Below are 24,472 nucleotides of genomic sequence, written 5' to 3'. Positions count from 1 at the left end.
GGACCCATTCCACTAGAGCAGCCTCTACCTCTGCAGCCTTTCTGAGAGGTGTGCCTACTAAGGACATTCTAGAAGCAGCTACCTGGTCTTCTGTCCATACTTTCACAAAGCATTACAGTCTACCTTTGTTTTCTAAATCCAGGGCTGGTTTTGTCTCTGCAGTTTTGCAGGGCCTCCTTACCAACCCTTAATCTGTGATACCCCCCCCCCCCTTTGTCTTCTTACTGGGCTTTGGGAATCAACCCATATGTGAGGACTGCAACAGTGAAACACGAAGAACATAGTACAGTTGTGTACACTTACCATGAATGTAGATGTTCAAGTGAATTCACTGTTGCAGTCCTGGTTTCCCACCCTCCATTCCCCCTTTTTTCCCAAGGCACAGACTATGGATTTTTATTTTTTGTATGACGTGTCCAGGGTGCTACCATTCCTGGATTAGCCTTCTTTTGGGGGCTCCTGACAGTTAAGGCAAGAAAAACTGAGGAAATGGCATTGGCCGCCTCCCTTTATACCTGACATACTGACATCAGTTTTGCAACCGGCGGCAGCTGACGTCATATACCAAGGACTCTGGTATTCGGGCCGGCTGAGGGCTACCAGGAGCCGGATAACCCAGATGTGAGGACTGCAACAGTGAATACACTCGAACATCTACATTTATGTTAAGTGTACACAACTGTACTTTACGACATTCATTTACTGCACACGAGGTGTATACCTAGCATAACAATGAAAGTTTTACACACCAAATGTAACTTCATCAACAGCATGGAAGAATCAGAAGACCTGATACAGTCAGCAGTTTAGTGAATTGTCAGAATAACGTGTCTTTTCTTTGAAGCTGGTTTGTTGTCAGCCCTTGTCCCATATATCAAATGTTCTTTTCTGAAGAATAACTCTTTTGGCCTTGATTTATCTCGCACATCCTATTTAAAGAAACACAGCTGCATACAAGAATTCATCATGACCTGCTGGTGGATAATAAATTTTACAAAGCTGCATAGTTAACATATTTTGCTTCTGCTTCCATTTAACAATGAATGCCAAGCTATATATTTTTCCAAGTCAGGTAACTGAGTTCAAACTGAGTGTACTCTACAATTAGATAAAATGCAGAATATTATTTCACATTTAAAGAAAAAATATGCAGAAATTTGTTTCAACCTGTTCTTTTCTCTCACATACCATGTGTCCAGGCCCCACCGCACTTGGAAGGCATCAAAGGTGGCAGGGTCTCTATATCTGTAAAACAAAATTTCACCTCCAGATTCATTAGGCAGCATAACGACCTGGAACTCCTCCATGTCCTACTTATCATTAACAAAACCTCATGTCACATCATAGCTATCTAGGGGACTCCCTGTATTCCCCTCCTTTGGCCAGTGCCACCAACCTTATTAGTATGAAATCCCTAAGCATTCAGTCACCTAAACGTCTTGAACTACTCTTCCAGTATATGGGAGAATTACACATCCCCCCACTTAGATGCTTAGAGATTTCTGAACTTCATAAATATAAACTCACTGAACCATTTACTTCAATCCCAGTTTGGGGAGACAACATCCTAGACTTGGTTCTAACCAATATGGGGCATCTCTGTTCTCTACCAGTTGTAACCTCCACTCTAGTCAGATTGGACCATAAATTGGTCACATTCACCATAATACTGATGCTGGAGATGCCCTCCAATAACTCTGTATTCAGAAATTATTCCAAAAGGTAATCTGCTAAAACTGAGTGATTGTCTCAATGTAATTCATCATTCCCTTCTGTCGTAATGACCCCTCTGCAAATACAGAATCCTTCACCACCAAATTCTTTGCAACATAAATGGATACTTATATGCATCTGCCCCCCTCCAAAGTAAATACAACTCCAAATTCAAAAATAACCTCCTGTGGTAGAACACAAATATAAACTGGCTCTACAGTAAAAGGAAAATGTTAATTGCACTTCAAAGTAAATGTAGCTCCAAATGCTAAAAACACCCTTGGTAAACTTAACAAGAAACTCCAGTCCCTGATCAAATCAACCAAAGTCAGATGCTAGATAAAAATAGCCACCCAGGCAAAAGACCATCAACTAGTCACCTATGTTAGAACCTTCAGAGACAATGTTCAAAACTGTGCATAGCTACTAGTAAACAAGATCACATACTCTGAACCTGAGGGCATTGCCAATCTACTAGTGGATATTTTTTTTTCTGCAACTTAACCCCTCCAGCCCAAAACATTTGGTGTCATACACACTACCCCCCAGATATGTCAGGGACAAGTCCTCAAAGCACAAACTTAGGTCAAGGACACTGCACCTCTGGGTCCAGATAAAATTCCAGGCTGCCTACTGTGGTCATCCTGAAAGAGAACTTTTTAAACCCCTTACAGAGACTATTTTAATATTGGCTTCAAAAGAAGCTTTGTGCCAAATGAGTGGAGGACTGCAGCAGTCATCCTCCTGCACAAAGGTGGGTCAACCACAGTCCTGGGCAATCATAAACCAATAAGCCTGACCAGCCTCACCTGTAAGGCTATGGAAAGGATCATTATGGAACTGATAAATAAGGACATGCAAACTCAGGGCCTAAACGGTTCAGTTTTGCTAAGGGCAGATCCTGCCTTCTTGATCTGGTCAACTTCCTTGAGAAGGTTACTGAAGCAATGGGTAGGGAAAATCTGTACACATCACATATGTGGACCTGACAAAAGCATTTAACACCATCCCTCCCTCAGATATAGTTGAGCATCTCATTTTCTTTCTGTCTCCGCTGAAAACAGGCTCTGTGGAACCTAGTCGGACATTCCCGGTCAACAAATGTTAAATAAATAAATAAAATAAAATGAACTTACCCAGCTAAATGTAAATACTTTTGTAACGTATTGAATAGTAAAATGGCTCAGAAACAGAACCCAGGAAATTGGGTTGAGAGACTCTACTTCCTCCAAAAGATCTGTCAGTAGCAGTCCTTGAGCCACTCCTGTTTGGGGTTTACTTTTCAGAAGTCAAAACTAATGTTTAGTACTTATGGCTGACCAAGTCTGCAGACAAACGCAAATTTGATGCCATCATAAATTCTCCAGAAGATACCAAGAGCATGAGGGAGTTTCCAAAGCAAATAGTTGGTGTCAGAAACATGGCTTAAAACTAAATATGAAAAAATGTTTAATAGTATACGTCTGCAAGCATGATGCTTCCTGCAACTGTCGCATCAGCAACGCACCTCTGAAAATCGATCCAGTAGTTATCGAATTGTGAATCCATGTAGACAATGACCTTTCCTTCAATTATCATGTATGCACTGTTATGAGAAAGTCCTTTTTCATTCTGCAGCTTATTAGTAAAGGTATGGCTTCCAGGTCCAGGGAGGTGATTATTCCACTGTATTCTGCACTTATTAGACAGATCATTGAGTATAATGCTCCCTTTGTTATGCAATTGTACAAATGCCTACCACAACTTTAATAGCCACAGTACTTTCTCACCAAGAAAATAAAGGGCCTAAATCACAAAAACTACATTGACCATCTCAAAGCCTTGTACCTCTTCTTGGTATCACACAGACTACTAAGGGATGATCTCTACTTTACCTACAGAGCTTCTACTGACCCTGCCCTTTCATAACTACAGCTCATCCGCAAGTCCAATACTGGCAGAAACACCCACTCAAGAGATCTTAATATCTTGTGCAACTTAAATAGAAAATGCTGGAAGGCAGATATGATGTCCTGACTTAGATCACTGTTGCAGTATTCCAAACTGATGGGATTTCACTGCTGACACCCAGCCAGGGTACCAAAGCTTAAACCTTCCCTGGAGCATGTGTCCTATGTATGACCTCTGTTCACAAGCATAAGGGTATAGAGGTGGACCTGTGAGCATAAATTCTCTGACTATCTGACTGCCAACCTGAAAACAGGTCTCACACCCATTGGTCTAATCTTAATGTGGTTGTTGGTACTGTTAGTTTCTCAAAATCAGATAAGTGCCCCATTAGTGTACCTACATTGAGATATATATGTATATATACATATATATATATATATATATATATATATGTATATATATATATATATATATATATATATATATATATATATATATATATATATATATGTGTGTGTGTGTGTATATATATATATATATATATATATATATATATATATATATACACACACACACACACACACACACACACACACACACACACTGGTTTGCTGTATAGCTGTGGGTGGGGGGGTAAGTGTGGTAGGCAGATTCCATATAGAGATCTCGATATACAGGGTCTCTTCTGCCTAGACACTGAATACAACTATAAGGCCTGTTCTATTTGACAATCTTCTGTGCAAAAGACTTTGCGATCCCACCTGTCTTCACCTAATACATTCTTGGTGACTCAGCAACTGTAAGTATTTGGACCACTCCAAGATGGTGGATACCACCACACTGGGCATACCACTACTCACAAGAAAAAGCTCAAGAAACCTAGGCCTGATACTCAGTCTGCCTCTGCTGTACCCGCTGAGGATACAGAACCCGAGGGGGGTACATCTGCACTTCAGATGCCCTCTACTGCAACCCTGCTGGATGCTGGTATGGCATCAGAGGACTGAACGTCCAAAGAGACTGTTGCTACTAAGAAGGAGGAAACACAAGTAGCCATTTCAAAGGGAACAGAAGGCATCGCATAGGTTTTAGTTAAGGAAGAGATTCCCAGCAAATTAATTGAGGTACATCAGGGGTTGGAGCATCCCTGCTTGGTAGAAGTGGATGTTACCCACAAGAAAAAGGTGATAAAAGACCAAGCATGTCTTCCCACCCCCTCCTAGGGAGAAGGAACGGATGAACATTTCTTAAGGATTGCCCAAGGCTATTATGGTCTTTAAACTGCCTTTTTTTACTGCCCGTCCTCCTCAGAAAGTTGCCTATTGGCTCTTCTTCCTCTGAAGAGGAGGACTGTTCAGCTTCTGATGATCATTTGTTAGCTTACGTCTCTCACATTCATTCTCCTGGTCAGGTTCCTTCAGATGATGAAGACTCCATTTCTCCTGATTCCCTGTGGAAGAGGTTTCCTTTGGGAAGACTATTTTAAACATGATCAGACTGATTGGGAGTCTAGGCAAATTCCTGATGTCCAAAAGTGATGCTAAAACTTCTTGGAGGTGTGCACCCTTGTCTCTCCAGTCCTGGTGCCCTTTTTGGATATTTTAGAATCCACCTGCTCGGCTCCTAACTCATAGCTTACTGCTCGCAATAAGCCAGACAGATTCTACACGGTACCAGAGGAGCTTAACTTCCTGTATAAGAATCCAGTGGCTGCCCCCTTGGCTGTGTCCCTTTCTTCTGACAAACCTTCTAAGTTTGCTCCCTAATGCTTATGCGCTTTATTCTGACAAGGACAGCAGGGCTGTAGATGTAGTGGTGGTGGGGTCTATACCCTCTACTCTGGCTTTCAGGGCTACTAACTACCAGACCCAAATGACCAAGTGCTTTTTTATCTATTCTTAACAGACTGAACAAGCTAGTGGAATTACAGGACATAGAGTCTAAGCAACAAATTTTGTCTTGTGTTAATCAGGCCACTCAAGTTGCTATAGACACAGTATAAAATGTTATGATGGCTGTCTATGCTTCCTTTGGAGCAGCCAATACTGGCACAGTCATCTGTAGATATGCATGGTTATGCAACCAGCCCATGCCAAAGTACCTCAAAGCTAAGATCACAGGCAACTAACTTATTCAGAACTTTACAAGAACAAGTCAGAACTACAAAAGACTGCAGACAAAAACCTGCTTACTTCTGTACATAGGTACCAGAGGAACTATCCAGCAAAGCCTATTTCTTTGCTTAGAAGGGAATTTGTACCCACCCAGAAGCACAGAAAGGTGCCAAGGAAAATACTTCCAGAAAAAACAGAGAGGGTCTCTAGATCTGAGAGGTCTCCCTTCTCATATACATCCCAGTGACTGTCTTCCAACCCCTTGCTCCTACCCAACTCCTCTCAAAAAGGCTCACTCAGTCCATTTCAGACCAGGAAGATATTAATACAGAGAAATTAGTACTACCATCATAAAAAGGGTTACACTGTGTCTTGGAAGAATTTTCCTCCCTTGAACTGCATCACCACTCCACCCTACACTCAAATAAAGCTTAAAGCTTCTTCCTCCTATAATTCAGGAACTACAATCCCAAGGCATGATAAAACCAGTACCTGTTCAATTTATGAGAAGGAGTTTTTACTCCAAGTCATTCCTGCTTCCAAGAAAAGGACAGTGAAGACCCCTAATGGATCTTTCTTTGCCAAACACATTTTCAAAGTGCCAGCTTTCAAAATGCTGTCACTCCAGACCGTGTTACCTTTTATTGTCCCACAGACATCCCTAGTCTCTCTGGATCCAAAGGATGCATATCCTTCATTTCCCCTCAAATTTCTGAGATTCTTTACTGGCTCATCATACTTTCAGTTTACTGCTTTGCCTTTTTGGGCTTTCTGCAGCCCTCAAAGTATTCACAAAGTGGCTTGCACCAGTGATAGCCTTTTGTAAGTCTCTGGGAATTCAGATTAGAAAATTTGGTGATTCAGGCCTCTTCACCTCAACTCTTACTGCAGTACCTCCAGTTCACTCTCAACCTTCTGCTTCTGCGGTTCATAGTCAACAACAAAAAAAAAAAAAGTCCTCCTTCCAGCCTACTCAGGAGCAGGCTTTGTTGGGCTGCAGATTGGACACCAAGAAGATGCAAGCCTGATTACCTCAGGGAAAGATGCAAAGGCTTACAATTTGCTTCCGGTCCTTAACCTCCCTCAAGGCTTGCTCAGCCAGGGAGATTCTAAAAGCACTGGGACTCATGGCAGCAACCATTCCAGTGCACCCTTTAGCCTGGCTGCATATGAGAAAAATTCAGTGGTAACCTGAAAACTGTATGGTCTCAGCACTCTCCTCACTAGACACAAAGATGTCCATCATACTTTGTCTCAAGAAGGCGATCCTGTGGTGGGTGGCCCAGATGAACCTCAGTCCAAGGCTTCCTTTCAAAGCACAAACTCGAAGTTGAGAAATGTACACAGATGTCTTGGACGAGGCTTGGGAGCTTGGATAGGTATCCACAGAGTCCAGGGCCTGTGGCAGTCCAGACTGTGAAAAGAGCACATTGTTCTGAAAAAGATGATGGTTTTCATTCAAACTTTTCAGGTTTTCTCACACCTCTGGAAACCAGGCCCTCTTTGAGTTTTTGCAGACAACACTACTGTCATGTAGTACATAAGCAAGGAAGAATCAGGTCATACCAGCTAAGCAAACTGTCTCAGATTGCTTGGGACCTAGCTCAAAGAGCAGCATATCCCTTCAGGCAGTTGTATGTTGTTTCAAAGGACAGCATTCTGGCAGATGGACCATCAACAGATTGTTCATTCTAGACATACTCAACATGTAGGTAACACCACAGATATATATATTTGCCTCAGAGAGCTACAAGCAGCTCCTTTTGCACCAGGACTCCTTGCCTCTTGGCATGAAGACAGATGCATTCTCCTTTCAGTAGACAGAGAGGTTCCTTTACACCTTCCTTCCATTCTGTGTATTACCAAAGTATTGCTAAAGATCTAAAAAGAAAAAAACAAAAATCCTACTGGTGCCTCCCTTTTGGTCAGGGTAGCATGGATTCCTTATTTTGTACCATTTAGCTAGGGACAATCACCACAAACTACCCTACAAAGTGGAGCTCATCACACAGACGAAGGAATCACTGCATCATCCTAACTTGTCATCCCTAAACCAAAGTCTGTGCCCATGGATGATAGTATTCTGATCCCTTTCAGACACCAATTTTCTGAGGATGTGTTTGGGTTCTCCAGGAGGCAAAGTGGACTCACCACTCAAAAATCTTACATAGCCAACTGGAAGAGATTTTCTATATGGTGTTTACAAAACAATCAGGACACTGCAAAATCAGAGGTGCCTCTTATCTTAACTTGCGTGTGTGAGCTCATGAATATAGGTCTGGTGGACTTCTCCATTAAAGCCTACCTTTCAGCCATCTCTGTCTGTCAACCTATCAGTCTGCCTGTTATGTCCTGGCCTGAGGTCAAGCAATTTTTGAAAGGGATGCTGCATCTAAGACCTCCAATTTGTGCCCCCACCATGAGACCTCAACTTTGTGCTAGAAAAGCTTAGACTTGCCCCCCTTTGAGCCAGTCGCATCTTCTACTCTCCAGTTCTGCACCTGTAAAACTGTCCTGTTGCTGGCTGTCACTTCTGCTTGGAAAGGTTCAGAACTACAGACACTCATGGATATTCCACCTTTTCTTATTTTTCACAAGGGCAAGGTGTCCCTCAGGGTTAACCTCTCCTTCTTGCCTAAAGTGGTGAACAAGAGGTCTTTCAACCAGGCTTTCAACCTATCCATTTTCCCAACCTACAGAACAGAGGTGAAAGACTCTTGCATTCCCTAGATGTGCACAGACAGCTGAGATTTTATTTGGATAAGACTAAATGTGTCTGTAAGACAATTTAACGTAAAACACAGTGAACACCGTTGGCAGAAAGAGCAACTGTAAAACAAAAACGCCTATTTTGTAGACAACCTGCCAAACCAAAAACTTGAGCAGAGTACTCAGAATAGTTTATTAACAAAGATAAAAGTTAAAATTTTAAGCACTTTCATCCTCTACAGATAAGGTCTTCTTCAGAATTAATTAAACTATTCTGAGTACTCGACTCAAGTTTTTTGTTTTGCAGGTTGTCTACAACATAGGCTTTTTTGTCTTATGTTTGTATGACAGACCAACTGTTTGCCTCTTTCATGGACTCTAGGCTATCCAGCAGCTAAAGCAACCATTACAAGCTGGATCTTTAAGTCCATTTCTTTTTGTTACTTACACCATGGCAAATCCTTACCCGGCTGCCTCCATGCTCAATTAACCAGAGCAGTGGCCTCCTCAGGAGCCTTCTACAGAGAAGTGGATGTCAGGACAATCCTAGAGGCTGCCACCTGGTCTTCTATACACACCTTCACCAAACACTACAGAACTGATGCCTTTTCAAGGTTCAGGGCTCCCTTCGCTAGGACAGTCCTCTCTGGACTCTTTTTTTACAGTTCCATTCTCAGTCATCCCCCCTTCTGTTCCCTTGAGCTTTGGGAATTACTTATCTCTTTGGAATATTGCAACAGTGATCTCAGTCAGAACATAGTACAGTTGTGTAAGAAGTTACCATAACAGTAGATGTCCTGTTGATCAGTGTTGAAGTGTTCCTTCCCACACACCTTTCCCATAAGGTACTGTCTTCTCTCTTTCTCCCATGTATGGCAGACCCTACAACTGAGGAGCTTCTCTCACATCCTACTTGGCCCCTCTTAGCCGACCACTCTCTCTCAGATTTCTTCAGGTTGCTGGATTGGATATAGTCTGAAGATTTAAATATACCCCTACATTTGTGAACTGAAGTCATACATCAGATGTATGCTCCAGGGAAGGTTTAAGCTTTGGTATTCCAGACAGATGTCGGCGATGAAAACCCATCTGTTTGGAATGGCGCAAGTGATCAGTAAGGAATCTACTGTTATGGTAAACTATTGTGCTTTGTCTGGAATCATCTTCCTCTCCACATAACTACAATAATTTCCTGTAAATATGTATACACTTAGCTGTAATGTAACATCTTCTAACATGTAGTATACTAACACTAAATGTTTCCTCTCTATTTCATTTACCTATCTAATTGCCACCATACATTTTTTGTAAAACAACTACCATAAGTATTTCATGTTTTGTTTTTCTTTATGTACACGTTATAGTTCATTTTCATGTATTTATTTCTTTTTTAGTCTGTACAATTCTGGAGCTTTTCTCCACTGTACTTTTTGTAAAATGACTACCATAATTATTTCATGTCTTTTTTATGTACACTTTATAGTTCATTTTCATGTATATACTTCTTGTTTTAGTCTGTACTACTCTTTAGCTTCTCTCCTCAGGTCCCCACAGAAAATGGGCTTCTAGCTCAGTTGGACCAATCCGGTTAATAAATGTCAAATAAATAAATTAAAATAAAGCAAATGTTGGCTCTTTTTAAGCATAATCTGGATGAATGGTGGGTAACTACAAGATCACTCCTAGATTACCATCCTTTTCCCTTATGGATAGGAATAATGTAAATGCCTGCATAGCTCTGGTTATACATATTTAAAATACAAAGAGCTGTAGATTAAATTACAAAAAGCTCTGGTATAATCATACTTACAACATTAGGGTTATAAACCTCATGGGAATGCATGGTAAGGCTTCCGAATATCCTCACTGATCAATAGTCTTTGAATCTTTGTGAAGAAGAATGTAGGAGACCTTTTCACATAACGTGATATCATGGGTAATGTAGCTAGCGTTTTGTTGCTGTTGTGACCTACAGTATCAGCAAGTATATTTTAATCCTTATTCTGCATCAGCAAATTGACTTTTCAGCTGTTTGTTTTAAATTAAATTAAGGATTCAAATTTGTTTTATTCTTTTGTTTAGGTGATTGTTCACCAGCACATATTGAATCAATTAATGAACTGCATCCAGAGACAAATGTGAAATGCCATCTTCGCTTCAAAAGCAGTGCTTATGAAGTTCAGGCCCATGACATATTTTCTGCAAAATCTGGATTTGATCCATCATCAGGTAACTTGTGTGTAATAAGTCATAGATATTCTGTCATAGACTCAAAATGTCTTGCTTTTAATAAATTTAGTGTTTGAAGGTTGTTTACTTTGAACATACATTTGTTTCCCATTTTCTGACCAATACAGTATGCCTGCTCAGTGCTACAGGATTTTGAAGCACAGTACACTCTCAGGTTACTGGAACTTAAGCAAAAAAAATCGAAGAAATACAGTACCGTTTTTGTGTGTTGCACTTTCTGCCCCCCCCCGAAACATACCTTATGTTTTAGAGTTTTAAAAAGGAAGATAGGAATAACTTCCCTCTCTCCCCAATCTAAGAACAAGTCAAACCAAACAACTAGTATAGGGTACAGTATTAGTCAGGCCTATTTTTAATAGTAACTCTCAAGCAGCCAGAAATTACAGTTTTCCGGCATCTACTAATCCCCATGGGTGCCAGTTAACTGAGAGTTTACTGTAATTTGCAGTGGGGTGAAGTGTTGCAGCCTTTTTTGATGCATCAGTATCGTACAGTTTTTTTTTTTTTTTAGATTAAGATGTAAGATAATCTAGTCCCCAGGCTGAAGTGTGTTTGACACTGAAAACTTTCCCAAGCAGTATCTCCTCATATCCATCCACAATGCCCTGCACTAATTAGATTCCAGATTTCCTTTGCCAGTCATGTAGTTGAGAGTATTGGAAACAACTTGGCTCCTAAACTTTCTAGCCTTTTATATTCACCTCTTCAATAAAAATCAGATTTTTCCTTTTGAATAGCCTTAGAAAAAAACTGTACCCCACCCCAACCTATGACTGACCATCTGACTTATCCCCAACTTCTCTCTGGTGTAGGACTTGTTGCTCTTTTCCAGCAGTCCCAGTCATCTCCCTTGGTTAGGACAGGCCCTATGACTTCTTGAGAAGTCAGCCTTGCATAGTCTTTAGAGCCTGGGAGTTGGGATCCACTGGTAGTAGGAGAAAGGTGGAAGAAGCCATCATGTTGCAGTGTACAGTCAGTAACTCAGTCTTTTGGGAGGAATGATTTGTGCAGTAATGTCCATGACAGCATGCCACTCCCAGTAATGCAGTTACTGGCCTACAAGACTCCATCCCAGCCCTCCCAGTCAGTGTCACATGTAGCCTGAGTCCATTCTTAAACTTAGGTTGCTTGTGGTACATTCCTTTTGAGTAACTTCTTTATGTATTTGCTGTGCCTTTCTGGCTAGGTTATAGCTCCTTTCTTTGTCCTTCCTAGGCCACAGTTTCTGTGCCATTTTCCTTTCCTCAGATTCTGATAAATATTTGCTGTTTGCCTAATGACTGGATTTGCTAGTTTTCTGCGTAGAGAACACTGGTTTTAAAAACTGTACAATTTAGGGGTCAGGACCCCCCCCCCCCATTTTAAAAAATGATACCATATGCCAGGTTAATTGTTTGGCTGTTTAGCATTTGATAGCAGAGTGCAATATTTGTCTATGTTTTGATAAGCAAACCATGAGAGACTGTTGTAATAGTCTGCCATAACAAGTTGAGTGTAAAAGGTTTGTTTGATAACAGCAGGACAGTAGAAGGAGGCACGTTCCCTTTCAGCTTAATCTAAGATCTGATGTAATTTCATTCATTCCTCAATGAATGGGTCTCGGACACAACTTGGTCATTTCTCACTAGATTCTAGGATCTGATTCCCGAGCCCCTCCCTTTACCCATAATGCTCCTGATCACTGCACCACCTCAGATCTCGTTTGCCTCTCTAACAGTTTGTTTGGGATTGCATTCTATCAGGCTCGGGCAGTGTTTTTTTTTTTTTTTTTCTGGGATAATGAGTAAAATCGTTGAAGTTTAACTATTTTTCCTTACTTATTAACTTATACAGCATCCTGTCTTTACCCACTAAGCTAATTATTTTTTTATCAACCTTTCCTTACCAAACTTTGGTATTCTGTTTTGCCATCACTGATAATTCTGTATTTCACTTTACTTTTTCCATAACGTAATCTTGTTACCATTGTTGGGTATAACTTTCTCTTTCCCTTCTTTACAAAAAAAAAAAAAAGAAAATCTTCCTTTATAGCTCTCTCTCTCTCTCTCTTTTGACTGTCTTTTGCCGTTCGGCAAGTTTACAGCAATGGCTTGAAAGCCTACTGGATTTAAAAAGTGCACTTGTACAATTTGTGCTGGCTTTAACGCCAGAGCTATCTGCGACCAACACAAGTTGGTGCTTAAAGGCCTTATCCCTGCTTCTGCTCCTTCTTCTGCTGTTTCTAGTTCAGGACTCAACCCTCCTCACAGAAATCTAAGTCTACAGAGCCCAGGGAGCATAGAAAATGCTCTCCTGTTAGTTCTCCCAAATCTGCTCCCACATTGCAACCTCCAGCTAAAATCTGCAAGTACTCAGATTCAAAATCCACAGATCCTACACCCTCCACATCAAAGTCCCCTCAGCTATGAAGCCCTCACCTTTCTCTGGAGCCAGTGTCTCCAAGACTGAGGTCTCCTTTCCTACAAGGGACACCAAGAAAGTCTTCTCAACTTCCTTCCATTGCTTCTTCAATCAGGTCCTCCCAAAGTCTTTCTGAAACAAAGATGGATAGGATGATTAGAAAATTTCTCAGAACACAGATTCAAATTAGGTCTTATCAACTCTGTCTCCTGTCAGAGCCGTGAGCCTTAAGCCTCCCTCACATACCATAATTTCTCCTTCTCCAATCCCACCTTCTGTTTCAGAGCCCGCAGATCTGAGATTTCCAAGAGTCAAACTGTCGGATCCGAAGATGCCTTCCTGTTCGACTCTGACTCCTTACCTGACCCATTTGGCTCAGACTCTGGGGCATGGTGGGGGATCTGTAGCAAGCTACAATTTGGATTGCAGTCTTACCTAGTGTTAGTTGCACCTGGAGAATTTCAGATGCATTGTGTTGGGCAACTAGTCTGGAGGTGTGAATATCCTTGATGAATATGGACATTACTCCACCTTTAGTGTTTCGGTCTTGGTTTTGTGGCCAAAAAGTGTGGTAAGAGTTGTAGTCTGGTATTGCCGGGGTGCTCTCTGGAGCCTTGAACCAAGTCTCAGTTACTGCACAGATATCACTGTTCTCCATTTTTAGGAATGCCTCGAGAGAGTGCATTTTGAGGTTTAGACTTCTAGCATTGAGTAGCATTACCTTCAGATTTTGCATGCTTGTATCTGTTACGGTGGTGGTTTTGTCCAGTAATATATCTTATTAACTTTTGTTGTATCACATACATTTCTGTGAATAGTTTTGATTATTGTGTTTATCTGTTTTATCAGACTTCTAATGTTTTGAATTTTACTGACTTTATGTAAACTATTTATTTTGACGATCTTAATATGTCTATCCATATCAATTAAATCAAGCAACTCTTCCTTCAGATCATTTTCTTCTAAACTAAGGGAGCTTTCTTTGTTCTTCATTTCCTGTGAGTATTCTACCAAAACTTCCAGAACATCTTCCTGTGACATATTCTGTTCAGCTGCATCCTCTGACATCTGTTGCTTTGTCATATGCAAAGTCACTGGCCTGTCACTCCCCAACCTTGACTGTATCAGAGTTGCCACTGTTTCTTGCTCCTTCCCTTTCTGTGCGACTCCAACTGAACTTTGTACTGGTTTGCTGCTGAAAGCGTCCGAGTATCTTCATGTGGCAAGTGATCAAATTCTTCTCGTTCCACCTGTTTCTCCTTACCTTGGGGAGTCATTGTTCCATCATGCTGTGACGTAACCTGTGTTAGACTTTTCTACACTAAATCCTTCACTTGGTAGGTATTCCATAATTTCAGCGTCTATTTGTTTAACTTCTGCTTCACTAATCCTCTGTTCTCCATTCCTCCTTTGTGATCTTATTTTTTATATTGTGGAATTTTTCATATCCAGATGCCTTTGCCTGTATGTCTCTTCAAATATCTTTGGAGCTGCTTTTTTTGTATTTATTAGTTTGACTTTATCATTTGCATAAATATTGCACTATATCAAATCTCATTTTCTTTCCCATGTCCATGTTTCTTTTTTGTACCTTTCAAATATCTCTAAGTTTTGTTCTTTATATTTTTGCACTTCCTCTGTCGCTTCTTTTTCCAGCAGCCCAAAGTTTTTTGAGCTATATGTTTTTCTTGAATCTCATGTATTAATGAACAAAATTTGCATTTGATATTTTTGACAGTTTTTCTTGTTTTTGTGTTTTCTTTCCATTTCTCTAATTTCTGTCTTAATCTTTTTGAATGTCTTATGTCTGGAAACTCCAGGCTTCTTGCATAATAGTAACGATACAAAATTTCTTCCTTATCCTCAATAGTCCAGTCTTATCATTTTTATGACTCTGTTGGACTGTCGGGTTTTTCTGGACTACTACTTCCTTCTACAACAAGGGTCCATCATTCTGTGCCATAGCTTGGGCTAACCCCAATCCCATTGTAAGAATGTTTCTGTGTCTTGAAGATTCTACACTGCCATTTTTTGTACCACTGCTCACACCGGGATTGGGCAGGGGCACTTTTTGTACTGGGACTTGTGCACTCAGGCTGTCTTTATTTTTAACCTACCTCTGTCCGTGATATATGCTATATAAAGTACAGTCTATATATCTGTGTCATCTTGGTGAGATTTTTTTGAAAACAGGGTCCACCACCTGAAGGTACTCACCAAGACTTGAGAATGTATTCAGTTCCAGCAGTCCTACTCTCCTTTTCTTCTCTTGATGATTTTTATCTTCTCTTCATTTGGACCCCTCCAGAATAGCTCGCTATAGTTCCAGGGGTATTTATAGAGTTAGGAGGGCTATCCCTAGAGGAGGTCAAAGTGCACATGTTTTAAATATGAAAGCTGTGCTTCTTTCCCTTTAAGCTCATGACTGTGTCCCACAAGATACTGTTGCCATTCACATGGGCTTTACTGGCTGTGGTCTGGTGCATAAAGAAGCAGGATGGGGCTTGATTCTATCACCACTGTATAGTGGCCATAAAAGTTGTAGTGCTGAACATTTTTCTTCTAGAAACCCACCTCTGGGATCAAGATAGTTTTCTGGTGGAAAGGCTCAGTTGCTGTGTGCTGATTTAAACACAAATGGTTTCTAAGCTTATCAACAGCTTAAATAATCTTCTGGCACTGAGGGAAGCATTTCTTCAATCATTTTGCACCTCAAACCAACTCCAAGTGCAGCAGCTTATTTCCCTTTATCCTCTTTCTGGTGCAGTCAGTTTTCCTTCATTCACCCTCTGGAACAGTCCATGATTGGCCATCAGGTCTACTTTATGCCTTTCTTGTCTTCTCATTAATTCCAGCACTATTCTCTAATGGTTAAGTATTCTTGAAGTTGTTAAAACAAGGATGTTCATCCACCAGAGAGAAAATAATAAGAGATCCAATGTTGTCTTTTCTGTCTGGTCTCAACCTGTGGGTCATTGGATCCAAATGTGATTCAACACCATCCTTTTCAGAATATTCTGTCTGAGAGCTCTGCCTCCTCTACCCATAATATCATACTGTAACATCCTTTCCTCAGATCATGTTTGCTGTCATCGTGTTAAGATCATGGTCAGTAGAGTTCCATCATCTTATATCCTTTTTTGGATAGCATTTTGAATTTGTCATTTTGCTATACTCTTATAGAAATATTGTTAGATTTAGGTTAGGTGTAGTGTTTAGGATAACCTTTGCTATTCTATAGTGTTTTTTCTGCTTTGGCTTTCCCACCTTTAACCTTTAGCTTCGTACTTCAGCTTGCTGTTTATTCATTGTTTGTCATTTAAAAAAGGTTGTAATAATAATAAATATTTAGACACATTAGCTATATTAGATACAATTTTTTTTCGTGTGTGTGTGCGTGTGTGTGTGTGTGTTTCCTAGCAATGTAGGTAGGTAGTCAGTAGTTTTTTTCTCTTGTAGCTTTGCTGTAGTAGAGTTGATTTCCCAGATCATGGAAAAGGTTTTGAGGTTCAAAGAATGCATCTCATGTGGGCATTCATTACCTCCACAGGATGCCGACAAGAAATATGTTTGTTGCCAAGCATGTGCCACTTTTGGCACTCGTGTCCTCAATGAAAGATGGGCAAAACTTGTTTTGAAGGATATGCTTCAGCCATCTACTCCTCTCTTCCCCCTCCCAACAAGAAGACTGAAAAGCGGGAGGATATATAAGGGAAGAAGAACTCCAGCCCAATGGGAAAGAGAAAGAGGGTTGCAAACGATTCTCCATCTACAGAGGGACAGCTTGAGCCAAAGGTGCATCTTTCTTTGCATCTGTCTGTGTTGATTCAGCCCCAATCCCCAGTTCTGTTGGGGTCAGAGTCTCCTAACTCCCCTATCCTGCACATACTCAACCCCTTTTTGACAAAAGACCCTTGAGCATCACTGGCCAGACTGCAGTCTCCCTTCTGCCCTATTACTCCTGCAGAGGTTTTTCTGCAGCCATCCTTCTCTTCTCATTAGGTCTGATCTTCCTCCTTTTTAAGCAGTTCTTCAGATCTGACAACTGCTAAAAGATCATCCAAACCACTGTCAGTGGCCTCTTCATCTAGGTCTCTCACTGTCAGTGGCCTCTTCACCTAGGTTTCCCAGGTCAGCCTGGAACCTCAAACCTTTGGATCTGGAGCAACTGATGTGATCATTTTTGCAGCCCCAGATGCACTTAGGTGTTGTCCCAGCCTCTTCAGTCCGAAGCCTGTGGTATCGGCTCCCACTGCTATTACTCCTCCCACATTTCCCTACAGCTCTGGTATTTGTGGGTACAACCATGCTGTCCTCCTCCAATGGTGCCAACAGCTCTACCACTTAAGGTGCTGACTTCATCCTTGGTATTCTTGCTTCTGGTGTCATCGAAGCTGAGTATACTTCAGAGCCAAGCATTTGGGGTTGGTCCTTCAGGGTCAGGGTCAACCTTCCATGTCTCAGAGTTGCTCCTGCCCTTGGGTTCTTCAGCTCTTGACAGCTCAACTCAGATCTGAGGAGCACTGTGTAAGACCATCCAGCTTCGGTTTCAGCCTTATTTATTTATTTTATTTATTTTACATTTGTTAACCGGGCTGGTCTAGCTGGATACATATCCGTTTTCAGTAGAGGCCCGAGGAGAAAAGCTCCAATACACAATAGAAGTACATAATTAAATTGCAAGATTCAAAGTATTGTTACAACAAGAGAATATAGCTTACATATGCAGGAATGAAAATTTACATAGATGTTATATAAGACAAAAGGACAGACAGGAAATTATACACAAAACATTGATTTCGTTACAGATACTGGAAAATAGACTGAAATCAGAGATTTTCCTTATTACTAAAAGGAAAGAGAAATTTTAGAGATCTGCAATTAGGGAAATGGGCTAGGAAGTGGAACTAGAAGTTATGAGATATGTAGTTAGTCAGGTTCACGACATGGGCATGTCCATTGTGTGGAGAGATATTCTTTAAGGTTAGCTTTGAAATGATTGAGAAGTAGTAAGTCTAAGGTTGTTTGGCAGGAGTTCCACTGCTTGCCAATGGAATTAGTAAAGGCATCCCCACCTGAGTTTTGCTTTAATGGTTAGGATCTGGATGCTGTTTGATGATCGGAGACTGTTGAGGTTAGTATATGGAGTGAGAATTTTGCACAGTGAGGGAGTTCTATCAGGATGGTTGATTATTTTATAAGCTTCGGCGAGTTGGCTAAGTTTGAGGAGATTTGGCAGTTCCAACCAGCCAAGTCTTCGCAGATTAAGGCAATGATGGGTCGTAGCCTGCATCTTTACGTCATCGTTTTCTTTACATTCAGGGCTCATAGTTCCTTCGTGTCTGTTCCCACTTCTCCACCTAGAGAGGTGCATGGATGGAGCAAGTGGAAGAACAAAAACTTGGATTCCCTTGAGGAGTCCCTCAAAGAGGACACAAACCTTGATGAAGGGTTGAGCTCTCCAAAATCTCTCCTCAGTGACACCTCTTTTGGTGATTTGCTTGAGTAGAAACAGTGAGGGGGATGGACCACCAAAGCCCCTTCCACAGAGGAATTAATGATTCCGGAGGACTTCAGTGTGGGCCCATCCATTTCCTGGGTGTTCCCCCTCTGTACTCTTTTTTTAGACCTGGTGTCTGAAGGGCTTGGAGAGATCCTGACATGCTGAAAATAATCCTTAGGAAAATGTTGGTCTCTTCTAAGGGCAGACCCCACTGGAGCATGGGTCTGGCCATGAACACCATCATGGTTGTGGGTGCCACCAAAAACAACATCTCTGAAGAGTTCTTCAGTCCATCCTCCAAACAAAGAGTCTCTCTCCTTGGACTATATGAGAAAACACATGCATCTTTCACCCTCCAATTACCGTATGTGTGCTGAATTATCTTGCCCATTTAACTAGGCTTCAGCAAGATCTTGTCACTGAATTGTCAAAGCTCATTAAGACTCAGCAGACTCCAGAGGCTCAGAAGACTCTCAGGACTCAGTTGTCTACTATGCAGTCCATATCCAATGTCTCCATGAGACGGTTGTCCAATGTAGCTGATGGAAAGTCCGAACACAAAAGGCACCCACATTGCTACGTCTAGATGCGCTTGTGTTATTTTGCAAACTGCTTCAAAGCATCCTTTGTTAATGCTCTTCTTGACAGTTCTTCCTTATTTGGCTTCAAGGTCAAAGAGACGCTGCCTAGGAAGTAAGCAGAATGTAAACACTATCTGTTGTTGGAATTCATTTCTCTACCCCTCGACATCCTTTTCCTGAAACCGGAAACATGGAAAGCATCTCTTTTTGTTGTAAGGGACAGCAACCTTTCTATGATGCTCCAATTAAAGGTTCCACCTGCAGCAGAGGGGGACCATAATGGATGCCCCCTACAAGGTATGAGAGGTCTGTAAAACCAGGGCTTCCCTGGGACTTTCTCAGGGAGGCCCTTCCAGCACCCATGAAGTGTTGATCAACTCAAACACTCCAGAAGTGATCAAAGGTTGTTTGGCTCTTGACCCAGAAACTTGTGAAGCCATCACTTCAGACACTTGGGAGTTGTCCAGATGTTATACAGTTTCCATTTTGTTCACTCCCAAAGACACCAAAAAATCCCTTCCAAATGCATCACCCCATCAGCAAAGGGATGCAGCAGTAGAAATTAAAACACTGCTTATCAACCAAGTTATCCAAAAGGTCTAGCCAGACCAGTTTTGACGTGGTCTATTTCTTATTCTTTTTGTTACCAAAGAAAAATATGAACCTCAGACCCATTCTGGATCATAGCAAGCTTAATCAGTTTATAGAACTTTCCAAATTCTGGATAGTTACAGTGCAGCCCATTTTGCCTGTCCTGAGAATGGACATCTGGATGTGCTTGGTGGATCTTAAAGATACCTACTGTCACATAAAGGTAGCAGAGAATTCCAGGAGGTTTCTGTGCTGTCAGCTGGTGACTAATTATTACCAGTTTTGGGCACTGCCCTTTGGTCTCACAACAACTCCCCAGGTGTTCAGTATTGACAGCCTAGCTCATACTGCAGGGTTTCCAGCTCTTTCCCTACGTGGACAACTGGCTCCTTACTGGTTCTAAGAAGCCATCCTTAATCAAGGCCCAGTATTCCTTGCACCATCTGCATCTGTCCTTGGGCATAACAGCCTGGAACAGGGTCAAGTGCTAGAATTTAGCAGTTGCAATTTGAGCATTGTCAGTCACACAGCCTAACTACTGTTAATAAGGCTGAATTCTCTTTGTCTACAAGCTCCTTGTATCCTGCAGTTTCACATATCTGTTATTTCAGTGCTTCAGCTCGTTGTATAAGGTTCTATGTGAGAGTGTTGCAGTGGATTCAAGTGGTTCAGTAGTCTTATGTAACACATCCTATAGACTTTCTGGTGGCTGTAACAAACATTTGTCATCACCACATTCAGTGGTGATTGGAATCCCCACTGGTCGCTGCAGGTTGATCTTCTCTTCTTTCCCACTCTCAGGCCATAGTGAGTACAGACAATTCCCTTCTGAAGTGGGCTAGCAGGGGCATTTCTAAGGGAAGACTGTCCAAGAATCACTGACAGCAACAGCAGAATTATGCCTGAAGGTTTTGGGGATCATGACAGTGGTAGTCTTTCTGGTACCATTTGCAAAGTTCCACATGAGGGTTCTACAATGGACTTTAAGAGTTCAACGGTGTCAGTGCACGGACTCCATGTCCATGCCAAAACCGATTTCCCTGGTGTGCCACCAGTACTTGGAGTGATGTTAAATTCAATGATGTAGCACTAGTCTGAATCCTTTTTTTGTGATGAGCCAGTGTTTGTTGGTGAGTTCATTCTAATTGCATCTAAATATATCTTGTCATACTGTTTCTCCTAAAAATGTATACTTCTGTATATTCACTTATGTTTAACTTACTGGTAAAGAAATTAGTTAGGTTGTATGAGTTTTGTATCCTTGTTTACTTGCAATAGCTGGCGGTCCTCTCCACATTTGGAATATGGAGATATTAACATGCTCAGTAAGTGAGTAACGTACATTAATGAATTGCAAGCAGAAAGAACAAAGATATGAAGGTTTCTGGGCATCAACAGATGAGCTGAATTCCCTGTCTGGTGAATAGTCTCCCTATCTCTGGAACATATGCTCATCACTAAGGCACAGTTCTTATTTGGTAAGGCAGTTTTTTGAAAAAGGTTAGATATAATCTCATTAAATTCAGTTTTTAGTTTCTTCTAATGATGTGCCATCATTAATTAAAAGTTCTTTGACACGGAATGTGTTGAGTGGTTTAATAGCACTCATCAGTTATGGACTAAGTGTGCAGTGATATTTTGTCATGTCAAATGTGTCAGCAACATTGCTTGCTAGATTCTGCACAGCGTAGTTCTCAGAGAATCTTTCAGGCTTTTAATTGTGTGCTGCATCAGTTACTGCTTCTTTATTGATCAAGCATTTTAAAACGTCATGGAGAATGGATGATTAATTTGTTTTTCTTGGTCCTATTGAAGAAACTTGTGTGTCAAGCCCTTGAAGAAAGTCTAACTGACAACCATCTAGTACTTAAAATGACAGTGTGTTTGAGAAATGCAGTTATTTAATGTTGTTAGAGGCAATGCTCACATGAAGACACTACATATAACAAGCAGATTGTTAGTATCACCCAACACTGCACCAGACCTATCACACATAGAACTGAATTTGCCAAGGCTCTTAAAGTAACTTACACCAACCACCAAGGCCTCCTAAATGTAACCTAAGAAAGAAGTATCCTCAGCAACCTCACAAACACGCAGGCAGAACCCACCTTGGAACTTACATTAAAGTGTCACAATTTCTCATTTCAAAAGTCAATCAGGCAAACCACCAAACAATCTAATATCTTAGTCTTAGCTGATTCCATTGTAAGAAATTTTTTCACACTGAGCTAATCGAAGGAAGGACACTGAGGAAACTCAGAGCTATAATATATAACATTAAGTATCCTGTTTTTTGTTTATTTTGTTCTTTATTTTTTTGTTATTTATAGCACTTTGTGTACTGTGTATTTTTCTAGCTAGTTTCACTGTGTGTGAGGTGTTAACTGGAAATTGTCCACTTTTATTAAGCATCTGTTGGGTTGTTTGTTTCTGATAACTTGTTGCAGTTAAACTCTTTTTTTCTAGAGGCTCCTTTAGCTGTTTAAAACTTTTATTTAAAGGCTCACTGCTGCTTTTCAGCTGTGAGAAACATTTCTGCAGTTTGTTCTAAGTAGAGGGGATATTTGTAGCATTTCCATATTCAGGCTTGTATTTGGGCCTAGTGTTTGTGGAGGCTGTGTGTCTGCGCACATATTCAGGGACATCTTGGTTTAGCCAAAGCCATCAGGCATTTCAGTGAGAGAGAATTGTTTGAGGTCATTGGCTGACTGAGGTCACCTGGACTACAGCTTAGACTAAGCACCTCACTGGTTCTTTTGAGATTTCTTTCTTAAAAGCTGTCTCAGGTTTCGACCTTCTGTTACCTAAGAAGTTCAATTGTGAAAAAAAAAAAATTATCTGCTTTTACTGTATTTATGTTTCTTCCTACTTTAATTTGCTTTTGCGTCATCTTAAAAGTACTCAATTGTATTTATTACTGCTTGGTGTAACTCATTCTAAGCCTTTTAGTTTAAGCACTTGGGCTTCAGACCAGTTGTTTTACATTAAGAAGGTTTGTGGCCTGCACTGTGGTGGCAGGACAGGTAGCTTACATCCTTCTAAGTTGGGAACTGCTGATTGAGGGCTCAGTGTCTGTTATTCTAAAAGTGTATTAGTTCTGGTTTAAGCACTTGGGCTTCATGCCAGTTATTTTACATTAAGAAGGTTCGTGGTCTGCACTCTTGTGGGAGGAGAGGCTGGACTCTTCCCTTCTGAGCTGGGAATTTCTGGTTAAAGGCTTATAGTGCCTGCATATTTGAACTGTTTCTTACTGAAATTGGTACACCTTGTTTGCTGTAGCATAGACTAGATCCAGGCCTGCTGAATCTAGCTTTGTTTGTATGCTTGTTATTTCCTTGAAATGCTAATTCCACCTAAAACACGGCTTTTCAGCGCTTCTGTGGATCCCTAGTGATAACTGCATTGCTTACTGTACTTATTTCCTTGTTTCACTTGAAAGAAAGTTACTGTTTGTCGTTTTTGCATTTAAGTTACCTGTAACACATTTCATCTAAGTTACCTGGCACTTGCTCACTAAAGCAATTATATAAGTCAGCACTAAAAAATTAAAAGCACTACACCCTCACAAACTCCCCTTGAGTACCTTGTTCCCCATTGGCCCTTTTTTCAATTATAAAGGAATTCCCAGTACTATTCTAGCATGTCCAAAGGTCAGTTGTCAATCTCCTCTCCGGTCCAGCTGGTTAATCTGGGAATCTTGAGGCAATGTTACAACTGCCTCATGTACACAGACAACCCTCTCCTCCTCCCAACAAATTCCAACACATGTGAGAGATGCAACCATATAGCCAAACTGGAGGCTAAGCTCTCTCAACTCAGTACTGGCATAACCAGTCAGGAGGAGAAGGAAACCACACTCACTACAATTCCAGTCTCACATAGACCTACCACGACAGCAAACCAAACACATAAACACACAAAAACATACTTGGAGGCTCTAAATAAAAATCTGCCTAAGCAGCAGAGACCCCCAAAGCAGACACCTAAGCAACCGCTACCCCAAAACAAAACACGTGCAACACATAGCTCACAAAGCCAATGTGCTGAACAGTCACAGCCCTTAAGGCTAAACAACACACCTGATACACTTATAATAGGTTACTCTATCGTCAGGCACACTGGCGTCCCGCTCACCAGGCTGAACAAGGAGAAGGTCATGGTGAGCTGCCTGTCGGGCGCTAGGCTCCGCCACATAACACAAGCACTCAGGTCACTCCAAGGCAAGTACAAATATGACTCAGTCATTGTCCATGCTGGTGTGAATGACCTAAGACATACCTCCCTGGACTACATGAAAAGAGACATAGAGGAGCTCTCTGAGCATGTAGCCCAGGCTGGTATGACCCTGACCTTGAGTAGCATCTTACCCTCACCAAGAATGATGCCACAATATGAAGACAAGATGATCAATTTCAACAATTGGCTTAAGTATTGGTGTCATTCAAAGGGGATCCAATGCCTGTCAGCCTGGGATGACATGCTCGACAAGCCACGATGCTTCGCTAGGGACGGCTTGCACCTGTCACCCTGGGCTTCGGATATTGGCAAAGGCTCTTGCTACCCCCATAGTACCTTTTTAGGCAAGGCTCAAAAGACAAACCCACCTCCATAGGTATCACAAGGGATAAGAAACTAAGAGTAATTCTACTCAACGCCAGAAGTCTAAACCTCAAGATGCACACACTCGAAACTCTCCTTAGCATGGAGAACATCGATAT

General features: G+C 41.3%; 1 protein-coding gene across 3 annotated transcripts in view; it reads left to right on the top strand.

Moving 5' to 3' along the window:
• NUP210 (nucleoporin 210) overlaps positions 1 to 24,472 on the top strand; it is a 2,490,054-nt gene that overhangs the window by 2,148,018 nt on the left and 317,564 nt on the right. For all 3 annotated transcript variants that reach the window (XM_044078102.1, XM_044078101.1, XR_006365597.1), the window contains one exon: positions 10,509 to 10,655. In XM_044078102.1, the coding sequence (XP_043934037.1) occupies positions 10,509 to 10,655 (147 nt within the window). The remainder of the gene's footprint in view (positions 1 to 10,508; positions 10,656 to 24,472) is intronic.

This window comes from Protopterus annectens, chromosome 7.part0 (genome assembly GCF_019279795.1).
Source record: "Protopterus annectens isolate FY-2018-M chromosome 7.part0, PAN1.0, whole genome shotgun sequence".
In the NCBI taxonomy this organism is placed as follows: Eukaryota; Metazoa; Chordata; order Ceratodontiformes; family Protopteridae; genus Protopterus; species Protopterus annectens.
Note: the sequence above shows the minus strand (reverse complement) of the source record. Positions and strands in the feature narration are given on the sequence as shown.